This window comes from Corylus avellana, chromosome ca2, assembly GCF_901000735.1.
Source record: "Corylus avellana chromosome ca2, CavTom2PMs-1.0".
NCBI classification, from domain to species: domain Eukaryota; kingdom Viridiplantae; phylum Streptophyta; class Magnoliopsida; order Fagales; family Betulaceae; genus Corylus; species Corylus avellana.
In genome coordinates, this window is record NC_081542.1 from 31,052,223 (window position 1) to 31,069,809 (window position 17,587).

At 37.2% G+C, this 17,587-nt stretch overlaps 2 protein-coding genes and 1 pseudogene across 2 annotated transcripts; all 3 read right to left on the bottom strand.

Annotated features, from left to right (window-relative positions):
• Positions 1-3,232: 3,232 nt before the first annotated feature.
• On the bottom strand, positions 3,233-4,198 carry LOC132169587 (uncharacterized). Its single transcript, XM_059580602.1, has one exon. It carries the CDS (start codon positions 4,196-4,198, stop codon positions 3,233-3,235), a length of 966 nt encoding a protein of 321 aa, XP_059436585.1.
• A 3,999-nt stretch (positions 4,199-8,197) lies between these two features.
• On the bottom strand, positions 8,198-9,753 carry LOC132169588 (berberine bridge enzyme-like 23; annotated as a pseudogene).
• A 3,518-nt stretch (positions 9,754-13,271) lies between these two features.
• On the bottom strand, positions 13,272-14,926 carry LOC132172253 (tetrahydroberberine oxidase-like). The gene has a single exon (XM_059583725.1). It carries the CDS (start codon positions 14,879-14,881, stop codon positions 13,304-13,306), a length of 1,578 nt encoding a protein of 525 aa, XP_059439708.1. The 5' UTR covers positions 14,882-14,926; the 3' UTR covers positions 13,272-13,303.
• Positions 14,927-17,587: the final 2,661 nt, after the last annotated feature.

The following is a 17,587-nucleotide window of genomic DNA, read 5'->3' on the forward strand; positions in this document are numbered from 1 at the left end:
ATGTCATACAATGCATCTTATCAATCAGTTTATAATGCAGTTACCAGGTAATTACAAAATGTAGACATGCTCATATCATACTTGTGGTCAGTCAACTAACATATTCCACGTTTTTAAGGGAAAATGTTCTTAATCATTTACTTACCTCGCATGCTTGCTTGAATCCTCGGACATTACTAAATCCTGATATAACGGAATACAACACGTCGTTATGTGCAGAACTAGAGGACCCTTACGAGTAGGATACTAGGTTAACCTAATATAAAGGGTTGCTAGGACCTAAGTTGCACAAATGGTGCTAAGGTGGATGTCTGACCTCCTGACTGTACGTCTGGGCTCGAGAGCGTACGTCCGGTCAGTGAGTAGGCATTGTAGCCAAAAGCTCATTACGGGGTTTTAAGGCTCCTATGAAATCTAGAGGCAACTATAACTCCTTCTAGTCTATAAAATAAGCACATGCATCGTAAGAAAACTCAACACAAGAAATCAGAAAAACGTTAAAATTCTTTTCTTGATTTTGGTAAGAAAGATTGCAAGAACTTCATCATGGTGCCATTACAACTCAGAACATGAAGAAATGCATTAATAACGACAACAAGAGGAGAATGGGTAAGGGATTACCTTAGAAAATGGCAAGAACACAAGCTTTCTTCTTTCTCTCTTTCAAATCTCAAAACTCACAAAGCACTCACATTGGGTGGTTACAGAGAGCTTGGGAGCAGAATGATGAATTCAAAGGGGTGGTGGGGGTTGGTATTTATAGGCTAGAAAAGCTGAGGGCGCTACCAACTCTTCTGGAAAGCAGCGTATGTCTGGTACTATCAAGGCGTATGTCTGATACTGTTTACACAGCGGTCCAATGGCTGTAGCGTACATCCAGGTATTACTCACGGGGTTTTCCAAAAGCAGCATACATTCGGGTAGTCCCCAGTGTACGTCCTTGTACTTTTTGCAGGCGTACCTATGGTGGTCTCCCTGGCGTACGTCCTCACTAAAATCAAAGGCGTACGCCGGAAACCCTAGCATATGTCCGTTCAGAAAGGGTTAAGCTTGGGTTAATGCTTCAAAATGTTTAGGAATTTTTAGGTTATAAGTGTGGGCTTAGGTCCTTTGTTATAAAACTGGGTTTTAAATAAATCCTTTAACCGTTCTTTGTATAAAATCTTTTAATAAAAATAATTGTTTTATCAGGGTATTATAGTTGGTGACTTTGTGAAATTTTCTTAGCCTCTGCCTTCGCTCAAGCCTCACCCCTCACAAGGTCTCTTGTCGCTCTCTCGCTGCCGTCGTCGACTCGCAGTCTCTCGTCGCTAGAATTACCTATCCGCTGTTTTGTTGTTTTTCTTCTCTACAACCTACCAACCCAAGCTGCATCACATATGCATCCACCACAGCAAGCTTAAACTCATTAAAGCAATTAGCAAGCTGGAACAAAGAAAAACAGAGAGAACATAAAATTTAGGCATAACTTAGAGATTAATTAACATATTGATCTGAAGCTGAAAAGGCATTAAAACAAAGAAAATTAGGCTGCCTCAAGAAGAGATTCTTAGAGACAACACAGAGCTGCCTGATCTCTGCCTCAGAAAGCTGCACCTGCTCCCCCGGTCTCCCTCTAACTTTAAGCAGCCTGTCAATTATGCCGTCCAGGACTGCAGGTTCCATATCTGAGTCGGTTCTTTGACCCCAAAGCAAAGGAAAGCAGAGAAGAATAAAGAAGACCCACTTTGATTTTCTTCTATGGCAGCAAAATCTTGCATATGTAAAAGAATAAGAGAGAGAGATGGGTTTGAAATGGAAATTCTTTAGCTGTGGTGTCGCTTGGATGTTTGGAAAGGAATGGTGGCCAAGGAATTGGAAAGTGAAGATTATATTCTTTTTAAGTAGAAAACTCTTCACACAAAGAGAGAACGAAAGAAAATTGTGAGGGCCAAAGAGGTGTGGTGTGGTGTGTGCGGAACCTCAAAGATAAGGCCTCCCTCCGAGGATGACGCATGTAATTAAATAAAGAAAACGGCTTTGGTTGGAAGGGAAGGGTTTCAGGCCTGCTATAAATTAAATGTACCTAGAGTTGAATTTGCAATATAATTTTATTGATAAAATTTAAATTAAGAATGAAATGAAATAATTACAGTAATGTTATGCTCTTTTCATATAAATTTTCGGTAAAATTAATTTTCGTAACATAAAGTGAGATCAAACTTTATTGGACAGAATAAAGCAATGGTACAAGAACGAATCAACACCAACCAACACAAATGTCATTATGACAGAAATTAAAAAATGATCACATTACTACCCCACAATGATTCTATTCCTTCAAATAATTCCACCCCGGGGTTGGCATGCAAGCAACCCCACTCCTTTATTTTGTTGTTGGTTTTTAATTTTTTAATGTGTGTCATGTGACGTAATTTTATTGACATAACTTAGCACATTAATTAAATTTGTTAAGTGTACGATTTTAACGCTTGGGTTTGGGTTTGCAATTTTAAAAACGTGAATTTTAAAATGGTTTGTTCTTTAAAATTGCAGTTTAACCTTTAAAATTGTGGCTGTAAAAAAAAAAAAAAAACTCTAATCTGCGATTTGAAAACGCCAATTTTCTGCATTTTTAAATCGCAATTTTTTAAAAATTAATGCCAAATAATATATTTTTGCATTTTAATTTAAAATTTAACTTTTTACCTATAAAATCACAATGTAAAATACAACTTAAGTGAATCGACATAATTTGACGATGATGAATAAATTATCTTTTTAGTATAAACTATAGAAACTGATATTTTATTTTATTTTATTTTTAGTGAGCAAGTGATCGATGATCTCAAATCACGGAAAAAAGTTGCAAATGAAAAAGGTAGTAGATTCCCTCTGTCCTTCATAAGGTATATATATATATATATACCTTAGAAATTTAGAGGTGACCACCTTATAAAGAGAACACTTACTATATGATATACTCAAACCATTTTATATTCAATAATTACAAAAGATCGAGTTGGTTGCTGTTATATACAAAAAGAGTTATTAAAGACAAAAAGAAAAATAAAAAAGCATATCTATTATCTTCAAAGAAGGTTTCTTCTCTACTAAACCAACCTTTCTTTTTCTTTTATTGATTAAATCTCCTTCACCTTCCTTTATTTTTGGTTAAAATAAAGTTTTTTTTTTTTTTTATTGTTGATCACTAGTGGTCAAGTTGTCGACATAACAGAAGCTATAGCTATAGCTAGACATGATGAACTTCAACTAGTTGGACATCCTTGGACTTGATGAGAGGAACATACTCTCCAAGATAAACATCCAGATGATCCGCTAACGACGACATGTCAATAGTTTCGCGGTGATATGACTTGCAGACAAAATAGAAAACCGTTTGAACAACGAGGCCAAAGAGAAACACCATGCATACCAAGAAGAAGCAAAGAATTCCGATTGAGATGCGAATTCCAATTCCCATATTGTGCCGCCATCTCCCCACATTCAGCACAACTAAATACAAATATATATTCTCAACTCCTACGAGAAAAGAAGCAAGCGTGAAATAGGCGGCCACAACAGCACCCTTCTTCCCCTTTATCAGGGCTTTTCTCTTCTTCACTGCATCACTCCCATGCAAATCCTCTAGAACTGATACCACACTTGCCATTTCCCAAACGATGTTTACGTATTCAATCCCCGTCAAGATGACGAGAAGAAAGAAAGTGGCATTTCCAAGGTAGGGTAACCATATAATGTAGCTTAGCACTCCAGAAACGACGCCGAAGAGCAAAACAATGGGGAGGCTCCATAAGAAAGTGGCCATAAGCCTCTTCCAAACCCTGGGGACAACGGTCATGACCTTCTTGAAGGTGATATCCTTTGCTGTGTATATGGATGCCACGGTGTAAACCACCGCGGAGGTGGAGAAAAGGGAGAGGATGATGAGGAAGATGAGGTAGACAAGTTGGAAGACCCAAAAGGCGATTATGACGGAGACCTTTTGCGTGTAGTTCAAGGCATCTTGGTTGTTCTGGATGTTGAAGAAAAGGAGAAGAGAGGCTTGGATTTGAGCAAGGAAGATGAAGGAGAGTGGGAGGATGAGAACCAGAGTGATTTGGCTGAAGATTTTCTTCCATGTGAAGATGATCTTCATGGACTCCTTGAAGATCCCAAAGAAGCCAAGGAATTGTACATCTTCTTGCTCTCTCTCCATTGTCTCTTCTTTTCTTTTTTCTTGTTTACAAAGAAAAGAATGAAGGTGGAGCTTTATAAATTGTTGAGACACACGGTCAATTGCAAAATTGCCCTTGGTCTTTAAGAAAATTACCAGTTATGTTAATTAGCGTTGGGTTTTATGCAATATTTAAAAATTTGAACTACTGCTGGCTGCTGCTGTGCGCCTGTGGCTCATAGCCTCATAGGGATATTAATAAAAATAAGAGGAAAAACGGGGTCCGAGGCTAATTTTAATGAAATGGGAATAGGGGTGAATTCGTAATTGTCGTTGATTACTGTCCCTTTCTAGTGGGTGGGAGGGACCCATCAGAACCCGCGTAACAAGTAATGTGAAGAATTTCTACGCGTCTAATGAAAAATCACATCTATTTAACCAAAAGTGCAGTACGGACAATGCAAGCTTTGGGTTCTCTTTCTCTGTGCAGGTAGTAGGACCTACGTTGCTCTGATAGGCTACACATTTTATATATTTCCTGTTTGAGAAAAGGGCGTTTTTGTCCTTCCATTTGCGGGACCATACGAAATCTCTCTAGTCCTAGCGGATTGATTCACACTCAAAAATGCACGCTTTTAACTTTTTTCCGGTTTTGGAAAATGGAGAAAAACACAACACTTTCCTATTTTGGAATATAAAGTCATCCCAACGCGAATAAAAGTTTGCCATTTTGAAGGGTACGTGTATGGGCTGTATTGGTTGACATTAAACTTGTAGTTGGATCAAAATGTAAAAACTAATAAGCATGGAAATTACAAGCTTAATTCATGAATGTTTTAACCAAAAGATTTAAAAAGGTAAGAAAATTTGGCCACTTACGTGTGAGTTGAGCTTGAACCTTGATGAGATCCTTTGAAATTGTATATATTATTATTGATAGTGGACAGAGTGAGAATATCAATTTTTTTTTTCTTGAAATGGAGAGGGTGGGTTTGTTGTCTGCTCCGTTAGAATTAAATGTTTGGACTAAATTGATTAGAAGTGGAATATTTAATTAAAATAAAGGTAAATAATGGAGTCAAAGTTCAAATTTAAAACCTTTGAGTCTGATACAATGTTAAATTATACATTGCCTCAGTCCCATATTATCTAGTTACTCGGTAAAATTGGGCTTTTATAATGAATTTTAGAGAAGCGCCAAATTGATTAGTCTTTTTAGGATAATAGCGCATATGTGACTAGCGCTTTTTCCTAAATTTAGGATCTTCGGATCTAATATTATGTTAAATTACCAGTTATTTTAAAAGTTTAAGTTGATAAGAAGATGTAAATTTAATCATTACTTTAACACTTATTATAAGTTATAATTAATATATGGTGCTCTATAATCGATCTATATAAACTCCCCGAGACAATCAGCCCCTTCAAAGGAGCCAGTGGGACTTTGCATGCTCATTGAGCAAACCTTCTCTTTTTTCTTTTTTAGTTTTTTCCTTTGCGTCTTAACCAAGTGAAAGATGTTGAATTTTCCTGGAATGCCTGAAACAAACACCTCGTTTCTTCTGAGGATGTTAAACTTAATTCGTTGTATCTCTCTCTCTGATTTCTTCCCCCCCTTTTGTAGGGTGCTGAGAATGTCGATGTTATTTCAAGCAATGTGGAGCTTATTTCTTGGTGGATTAGACATATATGCCATGGTGAAAAAGAAGGTGTTGCATAATATTCGTGTTATCCTTATCTGCCTTGCCGTCGGAGATTGTGTCAGCTTCTATAAAACTTCTGATTTCATTTTTCCCAAAAGATATATATATATATATATAATGTCTCAACCCTTTTCTCTATTTTCTCTCTACCCCTTCTCTAAAACAAACCCTAGCCATCACTTGCTTGCTGCCCCTTTTCTTTTATGAAGTTTTTTCCTTTTGTTGCTGCCTCTCACGAGGTCTTATTTGTAGTCTTATGTGACTTATCCTGCCCAAAATTTGAACTTCAGCGTTGACTCCTACTCCATGCCGGTCTTCTGCTCCATCTCGCTCTCCGCCTCCTCCTTCGTGTCGGTAGTCGGATTTGTTAAGGTTTTCAGATCGAATTTTTTTAAAGTTCGATCTACTCTCCTCCGATGGATCCAGCATCCAACACACCACTCCACTGCTTCCACTGGCTCCCCAGCCTTCCGTAGACACCGGCCATTCCTCCGCCCGACATCCACGTGCCGGAGCGTGGATCTCACTCGATCTCTTGCTCATGGACCACACGCGCATGTCAGCTTCTCCGCTCTGCCCTCCTCCGTCATGTCCTCCGCCAAAGCTGCTGATTTTTGGGGTTATTTTGCTGCTTTTATTGCTTTGTGTCTTTTTGTTACTTGATTTCTTGTACCAAAATTTGGAGTGTTCTTTCCTTTTCGAATCCTGATGTCTTTACGGTGCTTTTTTTACCGCAGCCTCCTTTTGGTGGTTGCCTCTACTTTGCGGGTGTTTGGGTAGGGTTGAACCTCATGCCGGTTTATTTCATCTCGGTGTTTAAACCACTTTTTGTGGCCCTTATTGAAAGGATCGGGTCATTTTTATGACCACTTTTTCATTGTATTGCTTGCAGCACTATAATTTTCATTTTTCGTCTAATGTTGGAGAGCCCACCCATTTTTTAGAGTTTTAATCATGTAACCCTTTCCTTATTATATATATATATATAGAGAGAGAGAGAGAGATAATATAATTTTCAGCTCATATAATTTTACTTATGGTTAGTTTTCAATGAGAACTTTAAATTATCGGATCAACGATGCATTGCGACTTCCTTTCGATATGGAAAGCACAGAAACAATTGCTTCTGGATTTTGCGTCGCCATCTTAAAAAATTCTCCAAACATGCTTCAACGGTTCAACCCATTAAGATAAGTTGGCGTTGGCCTGAGCAGCCAACAAAGCCCAAAACCAAGCTCAATAACCCATGTCAACCCGAATATTGTGCAGCGAAAGGATCACATTACTTCTGGCAGATAGATCTCATTTTGAGGCCTTAATCAGCTACATTTGACCCAAACTCAACCATAGGTTTGGACTTGTGGCCCTCTGAGGCCCTCTGAGGCGGAATAGGTATTAGAAATTCTGGTGTTGCTTTAGAAATTGTGGTGATTGAAGTTTGTTGGGGGTGTATCAATTGGATTTTAAGCTGATTACTGCTGATGGGTTTACTCTTGTTCTTCATTGAAATCCTTAACACCATTGATTTTTATGCTTTTCTCGGTTTCTTTCTTGTCGGGTATGGGTGGGGCAATCGGTTGCTGTGGTGGTTTCGATTTGTGGGATTTGCGATGATATGCATTGTGACTGCGGCGGTGGGTGTGTTGAAAATTTGAGAATTTTTGGGTTGGGCGTTGTTGCACGGCGGTGGTGATGGGTTCCTGATTTGAGATGGGAATTTTTCTCACAAATTGGTGGTACACAACATCCTTAGTGATTGTGTGTACATGGTGTGCTCAAGCTCAAGAAGCAAATCATCAATTTCAAGAAGCAAATCATCAAGCTCAAGATGCAAATCATCAAGTTCAAGAGCAAATCATCAAGCTCAAGAAGCAAATCATCAAGTTGGTGTTGTGACAGCCAACTTGCTCCATACAGCCAGCAACTGTTGATACCAAAATTTGGTGTTCGTGGCGGTTAAACGGTAGAATGAAGATGGTGGATGGTGCTTTGCTCTAATACCAAATTGATTCAAGGCAAAAGAAATTTGGGAGGAAGAAGAACAGAGGAAAGGAGAAAAGAAAACGGATTGAGTCACACCAATCCAAAGAAAAAAGGGGAGTTTGGTGAGTCATGTCCAAAGATGAAAATCTGTTTAATTATTCATTAATTCTGTCTCTATTCAAATATAATATTTCATGTAAATAGACTCAATGACTAAACCCTAATCCTAATCTTAATTTGACCCACGTTAAGATAAGCTAATCATTGAATTACAAGCTAACACCTTTTAACTCTTAACAATTAAGTAAAACGTAATACAGTAATCCAATTAATTAACTAAAGAAATTTATAAAATTCAATTAGAACTCAATAATCTTCTCTCTGGTCCTGCATAAAGGGGAATACTCTGTTCATTTCTGAAGAAATTCTCTGGATCAGCCTTGCTCTTCACCTCAGCTAATCTCTTGAAGTTACCCTTAAAGTACTTCAGACCCCAATCTCTTGCTTCTGAGTAGCTTGTGTCACCATTCTTGTTGGTACCTAAATCAAGATCCCTATAGTTGAGATAGGCAGCCCTAGGATACTTGGAAACATAAGGCCTCATGTACTTGTAAAGCAATCTTATCCAGTTTACATGCTTGTAGGACCCTATAATCCCATTCCCTTCCCACTTCACCAAGTACTGAATGTTGCACAAATTACCTTTTCTATGCGGAAAAGGTACTTCAGATTCTGATATCTCATTCATCTGTCCGCCAAAAGGATCCATGATCATGAACTCTATTTCTTCTTCCAGAAACCTTTCCCATATGCCTTGCAGCCCAACTTCTGTTATAGGTTTTCTCAGAAAATCAGATTTTGCCTTGAAGAAGCTCTTGTAGAGGGTGTTCCTGTCCAATAAGACCTCCATGGGATCCTCCTTGTGGTATCCGGCAAAATAGAGGAACAGATTGTATCCAACTCATTTCAATGCAGTCTTGGGATTGCAGTCCCAACTCTGGGAAGCTTTCATTCATCAATGGGATTAGTTTGTCAACTCCTCCAAGAAAGAGTGAATTGAAGGAAGCTTGGACTGTCTTTTGACTCCCTTTTCCCACATCTTGAATGATGATTCTGATGAAGAGATCTTCTTGTAGCTTATTTGCAATGTATTGCCACCTGCTGACAAGCTTGGTGGCACCTTGCTCGAGTGTTTTAGAAACAGTGAAACATGTCACTATTGGAGGAACTGGAACCAGCTTTATCTTCCAAGATACTATGATTCCAAAGCTTGCTCCACCACCCCCTCTAATGGCCCAAAACATATCCTCTCCCATTGCTTCTCTGCCAAGAAATTTTCCATTAACATCAATCAGGTAAGCAGACTGAATCCAGGCTGTTTCATCTTCAAGATTGATATCAACAGACCTAAGGTTGATGAGGTCAACAATTATAAATGGGGTTTTGCAGCGGTAGGAAAGGCCTTCATAGTCATGGCCTCCACTTCTGACTCTGATTTGGAAGCCAAGCTTTTTGCTGCAGAGAATAGCAGCTTGGATTTCACTCTCACGGAATGGTGTAACGATGAGAAGAGGTTTTGGCATTGTGGAATTCACCCATCTGGGGTTTTGTTGAGAAGATTGCAAGAGGCGTGAATATGAAGAGGAGTTTGCGGTGTAGAATATGATTTCAGCAGATTTTGTTGACATGCATTGCATTAAGGCTTCATGGTTTGGAGTGGAAATTGCGGATGACACTGAAAGCAGAAGAACAGAAGCTAGTGTAAGGTAAGTGATCATCATATCATCTCCCTGTTCTTTGTGTGTGTGTGTGTGGGATTAGAATTACAGACTGAAATATAGGCTTATTGCCGATTCAAATCTGCATACAAACAAAGCAATTGAGGATAATTCCAATGAAGATGACCAAATTAAGCCCTTTTGTCCTTTATGCCTCAGTCGGCATTGTTTCTTTTCTTATCTTGTTTTCCTGCATCCTATATATGGAAGGCATTTATGGAGGGATAGATGCATCCATAATGATATTTTTTCATAAAAAAACGTTTGAAATATTTGTATAGGTGACTCTCTGGATTAAAATCCTCTATAATAGATTCTCAAATTATAAAATTTAGGTTATTGTTTTACATCAAAACCTTGAAAAATGCCAGCTATTAAAAATGTAGCATGTTATCGAGACAACTAGAAAAAAGTTGCCCTTCCAAAAGACTTTTTCTTCAATTTTGTAGAAACGCTTCTTCCTTTGAAATTCAAAAGACAATCTTTTGCTCGAATTTTTCTTACAAAATAAAAGGCAAGAACCTTATGAAGATATACTAAATTTTTAACTATGACATACCACCTTTTTAATAAGTTTTCCGGTCGTTTCGATGCAAAGAAATTGGCTAAGATTTCATGTAAACGGCACGTCATTATGCACAATTCATTTATTTTAAACAAGAACAGTTGTGTCACTACCAATAATACTAGTCACCACAAAAATCCACTTGTCACCTGACAAAGTTATATCTTTGTCTCACTCTTTCTCTTCTCCCAGAGCTTTCCAAGCTGAAAAATACTAGAATCTAATAAAATTCTCACATTTTGCTCATCAAAATTCTAAGTGGTAAAGTGTCATTTGCCAAGTTGATGTAAAATGGCATATGATCCAAATTGATGGCAATGACACTTTGTCACCTAAAATTTTGATTGGCAAAATGTGAGAGTTTTATTAAATTCTAGCATATATCTTCCAAGGCTGTCTCACTTGTTGTCTTTTCCTCTAAAATGGATTTGGTCATAATTCCTCTGCTTGTTCTTTTACCTCAAGATCCTCTGTGGCACTGCCACCACTTAGCTCTCTCTCTCTCTCTCTATATATATATATATATACACAGCAAGTGTAGTGTGAAATTCTGTAAAAAGTATGTGGAAATGTGGACGTATAAGTTTCTCAAAGATTATATATATATAATTCCAACGCTACATTATGTTCCAAAAGATGGGTCGAGTAGTTCATGATGCTGATACATTTTCGCCCACGTTATCAAACGTAATATATATTATTCTTGATAAGACATGCAAGTTCCAAAGGAACGTAAGTGCTTTAAAAAGAAAAAAATATAAATGAAATAGAGAAAGTCGATACTTAAAATAAAGAGTAATGTAAATATTTTGAAAAAAAAAAGTAAATATCTAAAAAAAATTTATTAAAATAAATAGAAAAGTTGCTGAGCGATTACAGAAATTTTTTAACTCCTGGTGGATGTGCACCAATTGAAATTTCAAAAACACATGGTTGGTGAGCTAGCCTCCAATATTAATGAATATTCTACCAAACTTCCTTCTATTTTTCCAAAAGAAGAAACTATACACACTTTATTGTCCTGTGAACAGCTGAGACGAGTGGATGGGAGAATAGCTACCCTCAGCACTGAAACTTATAATAATGAGCGTAGCAAGTTACCAAGGGTTTTATTTATTTATTTTTTTACATCAACAAAAGAAATTACAATAACTAACAAAGGGCTGGCCAACTCAACAATAAACTCCAAAACGACCATATCAGTGTAGGCAAACGAAAATTAAAAGAAAATTCATCAAATAAATGACGCGGCTCTATTCATTCTTGGCACAAAGACCAAGAACCATGGCTTCCAATTAAGGTGGTTTGACAAGGTTCGCCAGAGATTGTGCAACCAAGAGGACTACAACAGCACACCTGAAGGAAAGCCACAACAATAGAGAAGACACTGATGATGTTCGAATCAAAGCCAATAGAAAGAAATACCAACACAGAATTCAAAGAATACCGCAAAACGTTCTACAACCAAATCGAGAGGGCACCATAACTAGTGGGAAGGGCATCTAAAGCCCTAAAGCTACAACAAAAACAAAGAAACACCAAGAGGGATACCAATAAAACACCAACAAGAATACAAGGAAATGTAAAAACATTATCAAAACAAGAAATACGAAAATTGATTTTGCTCATATTGTTAAATGTATTCTCCAAATTAATTGTATTAATTCGGTTCACTTATTTTACTTTCATTACTATTTGACTGAACAGCTACACTTACGAATTTATTAGAAAGTTGAAAAAAAAAACCTTAAACAAGCGAAATTCCATAAAAACGACACACAAGCAAATAGGCTACAAGGCCCATAACCAGGTGCCAGACCACCCGTAGTTCTTGCATTAAATCACTTACATTGGGCTTAATAAAATAGCATTTGGACTATTTTGTTGAGCTATATGATTAAAACCATTCTACATTCGGCTCAAAAAAGTAACTAAACCTTTGTTGAGTAGCTATTGTAGCTCAACAATGCATATCTGAAAGGCTTATAAGGTCTCTAGAAGTACCAACTTTCGTGCACACTGTTTAGCTCGATGGGCCGCTTCCAACCTTGTTTTTGGAAGCATTACCAACTGGTCACCCATTCTCTCTTCCATTCGGATCAGAAGTGGGTATGACCCTCTCTTGTAATCATTTCCTCATTTGCTTAAGAAAAAAAAAATACAAAATACAAAATATCTAATATTGTACTCTCTTTTTTGAGAATAGGGAAAGTAGATAAATAAATAAATAATATTTTAAATGAAAAAATAAAAGTTAATAGTTAAAATATTGAGTTGGATGTAGGTGCTTTGAAAACGTAGATAGTTAAAATAGAAAAAGATGATCATTTAGCTAAAATTTAGCTAAACATTTGTTGAGACGAATGTGAATGCTTTTGCATTATTTACTTTCAAACTTCAAAAACTCTCAAAATAGTGTATCAAACTTTCAACTTTTTGCAATCTCACCTATCCTACGGAAGTCATTAAATTCTCCAAATACTCATAATTATTATTATTATTATTTTTTTAAAAAAAAAAAAAAGAAAAAGAAAATTGCGTTGTGACCAACGACCAATATCCTTGGGTCTCTTTGACCCACGGCCAAGATTCGTGGGTAACTAAACTTTTTCTTTTCTTAATTTATGTTAAAATTATTTAATAATTTTGTAATTTTATAAAGTTTATACGGTTTAAAGGTCATTTTATCATTTGACTGATTGATTTAACCTCAAACTTTAACAAGAAGGGTGAGATTGCAAAAAAAGTTCGATACACTAAATTGAAATTTTTTAAATGTTAGAAAAATAATTGCAAAAGTGATCGGAGAGCTAAATGAAGTTTTTCTATTTAGAGCATGTCTGAGAATGCATTTGCGAAAAAGAGTTTTTGGATCAAAAAATGCTTTTTGCCAAAAGCGCATTTTGGCCATTTTAGATTTTTGTACCCTTAAAAGTGCTTTGTATTTTTTTTAACAAATGGATACTTTATTTCAAACGGACTTTTTGAGTGTTAAAAGTGCTTTTAAATCCATCAAACACAGACGCAAACAAACCCTTAATATTAATTCTACAACATGAGAGGTATTCAAATTACATGACAGGACCTTCATGTCAGCAACTGCAAGTTGCCCTCTTTGTCACTCTATTTCCCTCATCCCTTCATTTGAAATGAGAGGTGGGATGCTTTGCTCAAATGCAAAGAAGTTGTGTGGATCAATCTCACCCTTCACAATTGCCAGCCTCCTAAAATTACCTTTAAAGTACTTGACCCCCCATCTTGCGGCTTCTGCATAGCTTGTGTCATTGTACACACTCCTACCCAAATCAAGATCCCTATAATTTAGATATGCTGCCCTTGGACTTTTAGACACATAAGGAGTCATGTGCTCATATACCCTTCTTATCCAATCTATGTGCTTTTGTGATCCCACAATTCCATCATCATCCCAAGACACCACATATTGGATGTTAAACAAATTTCCCTTTCTGTGTGGAAATGGGATTTCAGATTCTGAAATCTCACTCATCCGACCACCATAGGGGTCCATGATCAACATCGAATTCTCTTCTTCCAAACACCATTTCCATAGCTTCTCCAGCCCCTCTTCCGGTATGGGATCCATCACATAATCTGATGTGCCCTTGAAGGAGATCTTTTCCTGCGGTGTCCTCTCTTTCAGTGCTTCAATTGTTGTCCCATTTGGGTACTTGGAAAAATAAATAACGGATCCTATCCAATCCATCTCCATGCAATCACTACTCTTCAAACCCAATTCAGGAAATCCATCCTCCATTATCTCCAGGAGCTCATCAGCTTTCCCAAGAAACATGGAGTTAAATGTCACCTTTGCAGCTTCTATAACAAGTCTAATAAAAAGATTTTTGTCAAGTTTGTGAGCAACATATTGCCACTTGTGAACAAGTTTTGTGGCATTTTTGTCTAAGGTTTTGGCAATGTTGAATACTGTGACTATGGGAGGAACATAAACAAGCTTGATTTTCCATGAAAGAACGACACCAAAACTTGCGGCTCCGCCACCTCGAATGGACCAAAAGAGACCCTCTCCCATGGATTCTCTGTCGAGAATACTTCCATTAGCATCGACGACACGAGCATCGATAATATTATCAGCAGCCAGGCCATATTTTCTCAACATGGTGCCGAAGCCGCCTCCACTGAAATGCCCGCCAACACCAACCAGCGGGCAAAGCCCTGCCGGAAATCCATGGACTAAACTTTTCTCTGCAATCGCATAATACACTTCGCCTAATGTCGCTCCGGCCTCGACCCAAGCGGTGTTTTCTTCTACATCAACGCTAATGGAATGAAGCAATTGAAGATCAAGGAGGATGAATGGGAGGCCGGCAGTGTACGAGAGGCCTTCGTAATCATGGCCACCGCTTCTGATCCTGACCTGCAGACCATGTTGTTTGCAACAAATGACTGTGGCCTGCGCATGGGAATCAACGAGGGGTGTGACTATAATCAATGGCTTTGAGGTTGTCGGGGAAGAGAATCTGAGGTTTTCAATGGTGGATTCAAGGATGAATGTGTATGAAGAATTTCTGGGGGTGTATACAATTTCGGAGATGGGAATTTGTGGGGGTGAATTCAGGTAAAGGCATTGGATGAATTTTTCAGAGAATGATTCGGAAGAAGATGATGAAACCAAGAGGATGAAAGTGGAAAGGAAAGAAAGGATTCTAGTGATCATATCGGAACTTGTTTCAAACTCTGACTGGGAATATCCGATTTCATGTGTCCGGAAGATCAAGAGATGTGACATCTTAAAAACATTTGCCGACTGCGAAATTAACAGTTTCGTACATAGAAAATGACTGGGAAAGTTTGTTAAGTTTTCTAGTTGGTTGCTGTCTTGCTGATACTGATCATCATCAACTAGCCGGTTTTCCTATGTGACCAAAGGATACACGTGAAACATCATACTTTCATGTGGGTTGACCGACCGCTTGCAGTTGGAACTAAGTCAACTAACAAAATGATTGGGAAAGTTTGTTATGTGTTTTGTAGTTGGCATCTCTTTCATATGCAAAGAATTATGGATGATGTGAAAATTCCGAGACAAAGGGCTGATCTTTGAATAGGGTTATTAGAAAAAAACCATGTTCTTGGGAAGATTTATCTTTTGTCTGGTATTGTACAATTCTACTATGCAATTCTCTTGAAGCTCATCTTCTTCATCATTGATGATTGGTTTGCCTCAAAATGACCTAGCCCAATAACACTAAAAAAAAAAAAAAAAAAAAAAAAAACCTATTTAATGACATTTGAAAAAAAAAAAAAATCACCTGTTCAAAAAAAAAAATCACTAAAATGCCTCATTTTACCGTTCAAGTGACACTATTCGGTCGCTTGAACAGTGTTACTATGCAAGTACTATTACTACTACTACTAAAAAAAAAAAAAAAAAAAAAAAAAAAAAAGGGTTCAATGACATGGTTATTTTGGGCGTTTTTTTGCCAAAAACCCAAATGATTTAGCAACGCTTGAATAGGGGCACTTGGAGCACGCCTAAATATATAGCGACTGGAATTCAATTCTACAACGTTTTTTCAGTTAAAAAAGCCTAAAAAATGGGACATATGAGAAGGGGGCGCTTGGCTTTGTTGAAGCACCCCCTTCCGGAAATCATGGGCGCCCTTTTTCCGAAAGGGGGCCCCCAATAATTAATATATAGGGAAAAACATTTTTCCCATATACCTTTTAATTGTGTTTTAATTTTTTTTTCTTGTTTGAAAAACCTTATAACAAATCCTATACAATCTCAAATCTCAATTGCTCCCAATAAATTACAATTCCTCACAAATTATACTCTTCGGCGCGTGAATAGTGTTGCTTAAACAGCAATATTATTCATGCAACACCCCAACCCGTTAGGGCTAGGTTTGTCACTTTTCCTTTTTTTTTTTTTTTTTTTTTAAAAAAAAATATGTTGCAAAGATCTATAAGGTTTATTAGAGTACTTAATACAATTTTTTGGATAAATCATTACTATGAAATTATGCTAATACACTTATTAAAAATATACTAAAATATTATGACTTTAAAATCAATAATTTTGCCCTCATTTCAGCCTTCTATTCCAGCTTACTATTTACCTAAAAACAAAAAGTAAAATTGAATGAGCCAAAAGGGCCAAGTAAGTAAATCATCAACCATAAATAGTTGGGTTTAATTTGTTTTCATTTTTGTTTTCTTTTTGGAATCGTATCAAGCACAGTTATGACTCGTCAATTTACCATAACAATTACAATAAAGTCAAGTAAAAACATATCAAAAAATATAGGGAAAAATATAAAAAAGCCCCCTAAACTACCAGCCGTTTTCGATTTAGCCCCATGATGTTTCAAAAGTGATAAAGTAGCCCCTCAAACTACCAAACTTTTACATTTTGGCCACTCCGTTAGTCAAAATCGTTAGTCTGGACGGAAACTGCAAAACGACGCCGTTTTATTAAGGTAAGTTACAAAAATGCCCTTGTATGATTGATTTTTTTTTTTTTTTTTTTTTTTTAAAGCAGGAGCAAAACGGCGCCGTTTTTGCTTAGGGTAATAGTTGTATATATTCTTTCAATCTTCATCGTCTCCTTCACGCAGCCCCTCGCACAGTGCCATCTGCCTGATCGGGATGATTTGTTTATGAACTTTAAAAACTTGTGTGTATCTGTGTCAGTGCGTGTGCGAGAGAGAGAGATGATTTGTTTATGAACTTTAAAAACTTGAAATTGAAGGAAGAAACAACTTGTCTATGTTCCTCTCAAAACTAAAATTGCTCAAAGCTACACTACTTTTCCTACATTTACACAAACCTAATAAATTCTCACAGCTACTATTTACATTGTAACTTGAAAAATTCAACCACCCCTCTCCACCAACTGTGCTCTCTAGCTCTTCCACACCGTTAACAATGGAATCTATGGCTGACCCACAAATTATATCGGCTTCACTTTCAATATCATCCATAATAATATTGCTTTCCTCACAACTTTTCCCTCTAATCGTGAACCAATTCTCACTCCATGTCCAACTGGGTACCCCTGAAAGTGACGACAACCATCTGAGCGTGCAGGAGCTGCGTGAAGGCGACAATCGGGGCTGCGTGAAGGAGACGATGAAAATTGAAAGAATATATACAATTATTTCCCTAAGCAAAAACGGCGCCGTTTTGCTCCTGCTTTAACCAAAAAAAAAAACAACAAAAATCATACAAGGGCATTTTCGTAACTTACCCTAATAAAACGGCGTCGTTTTGCAGTTTCCGTCCAGACTAACGGTTTTGATTAACAGAGTGGCCAAAATACAAAATTTTGGTAGTTTGGGGGGCTACTTTATCACTTTTGGAACATCAAGGGGCTAAATCGAAAACGGCTGGTAGTTTGGGGGGCTTTTTTATATTTTTC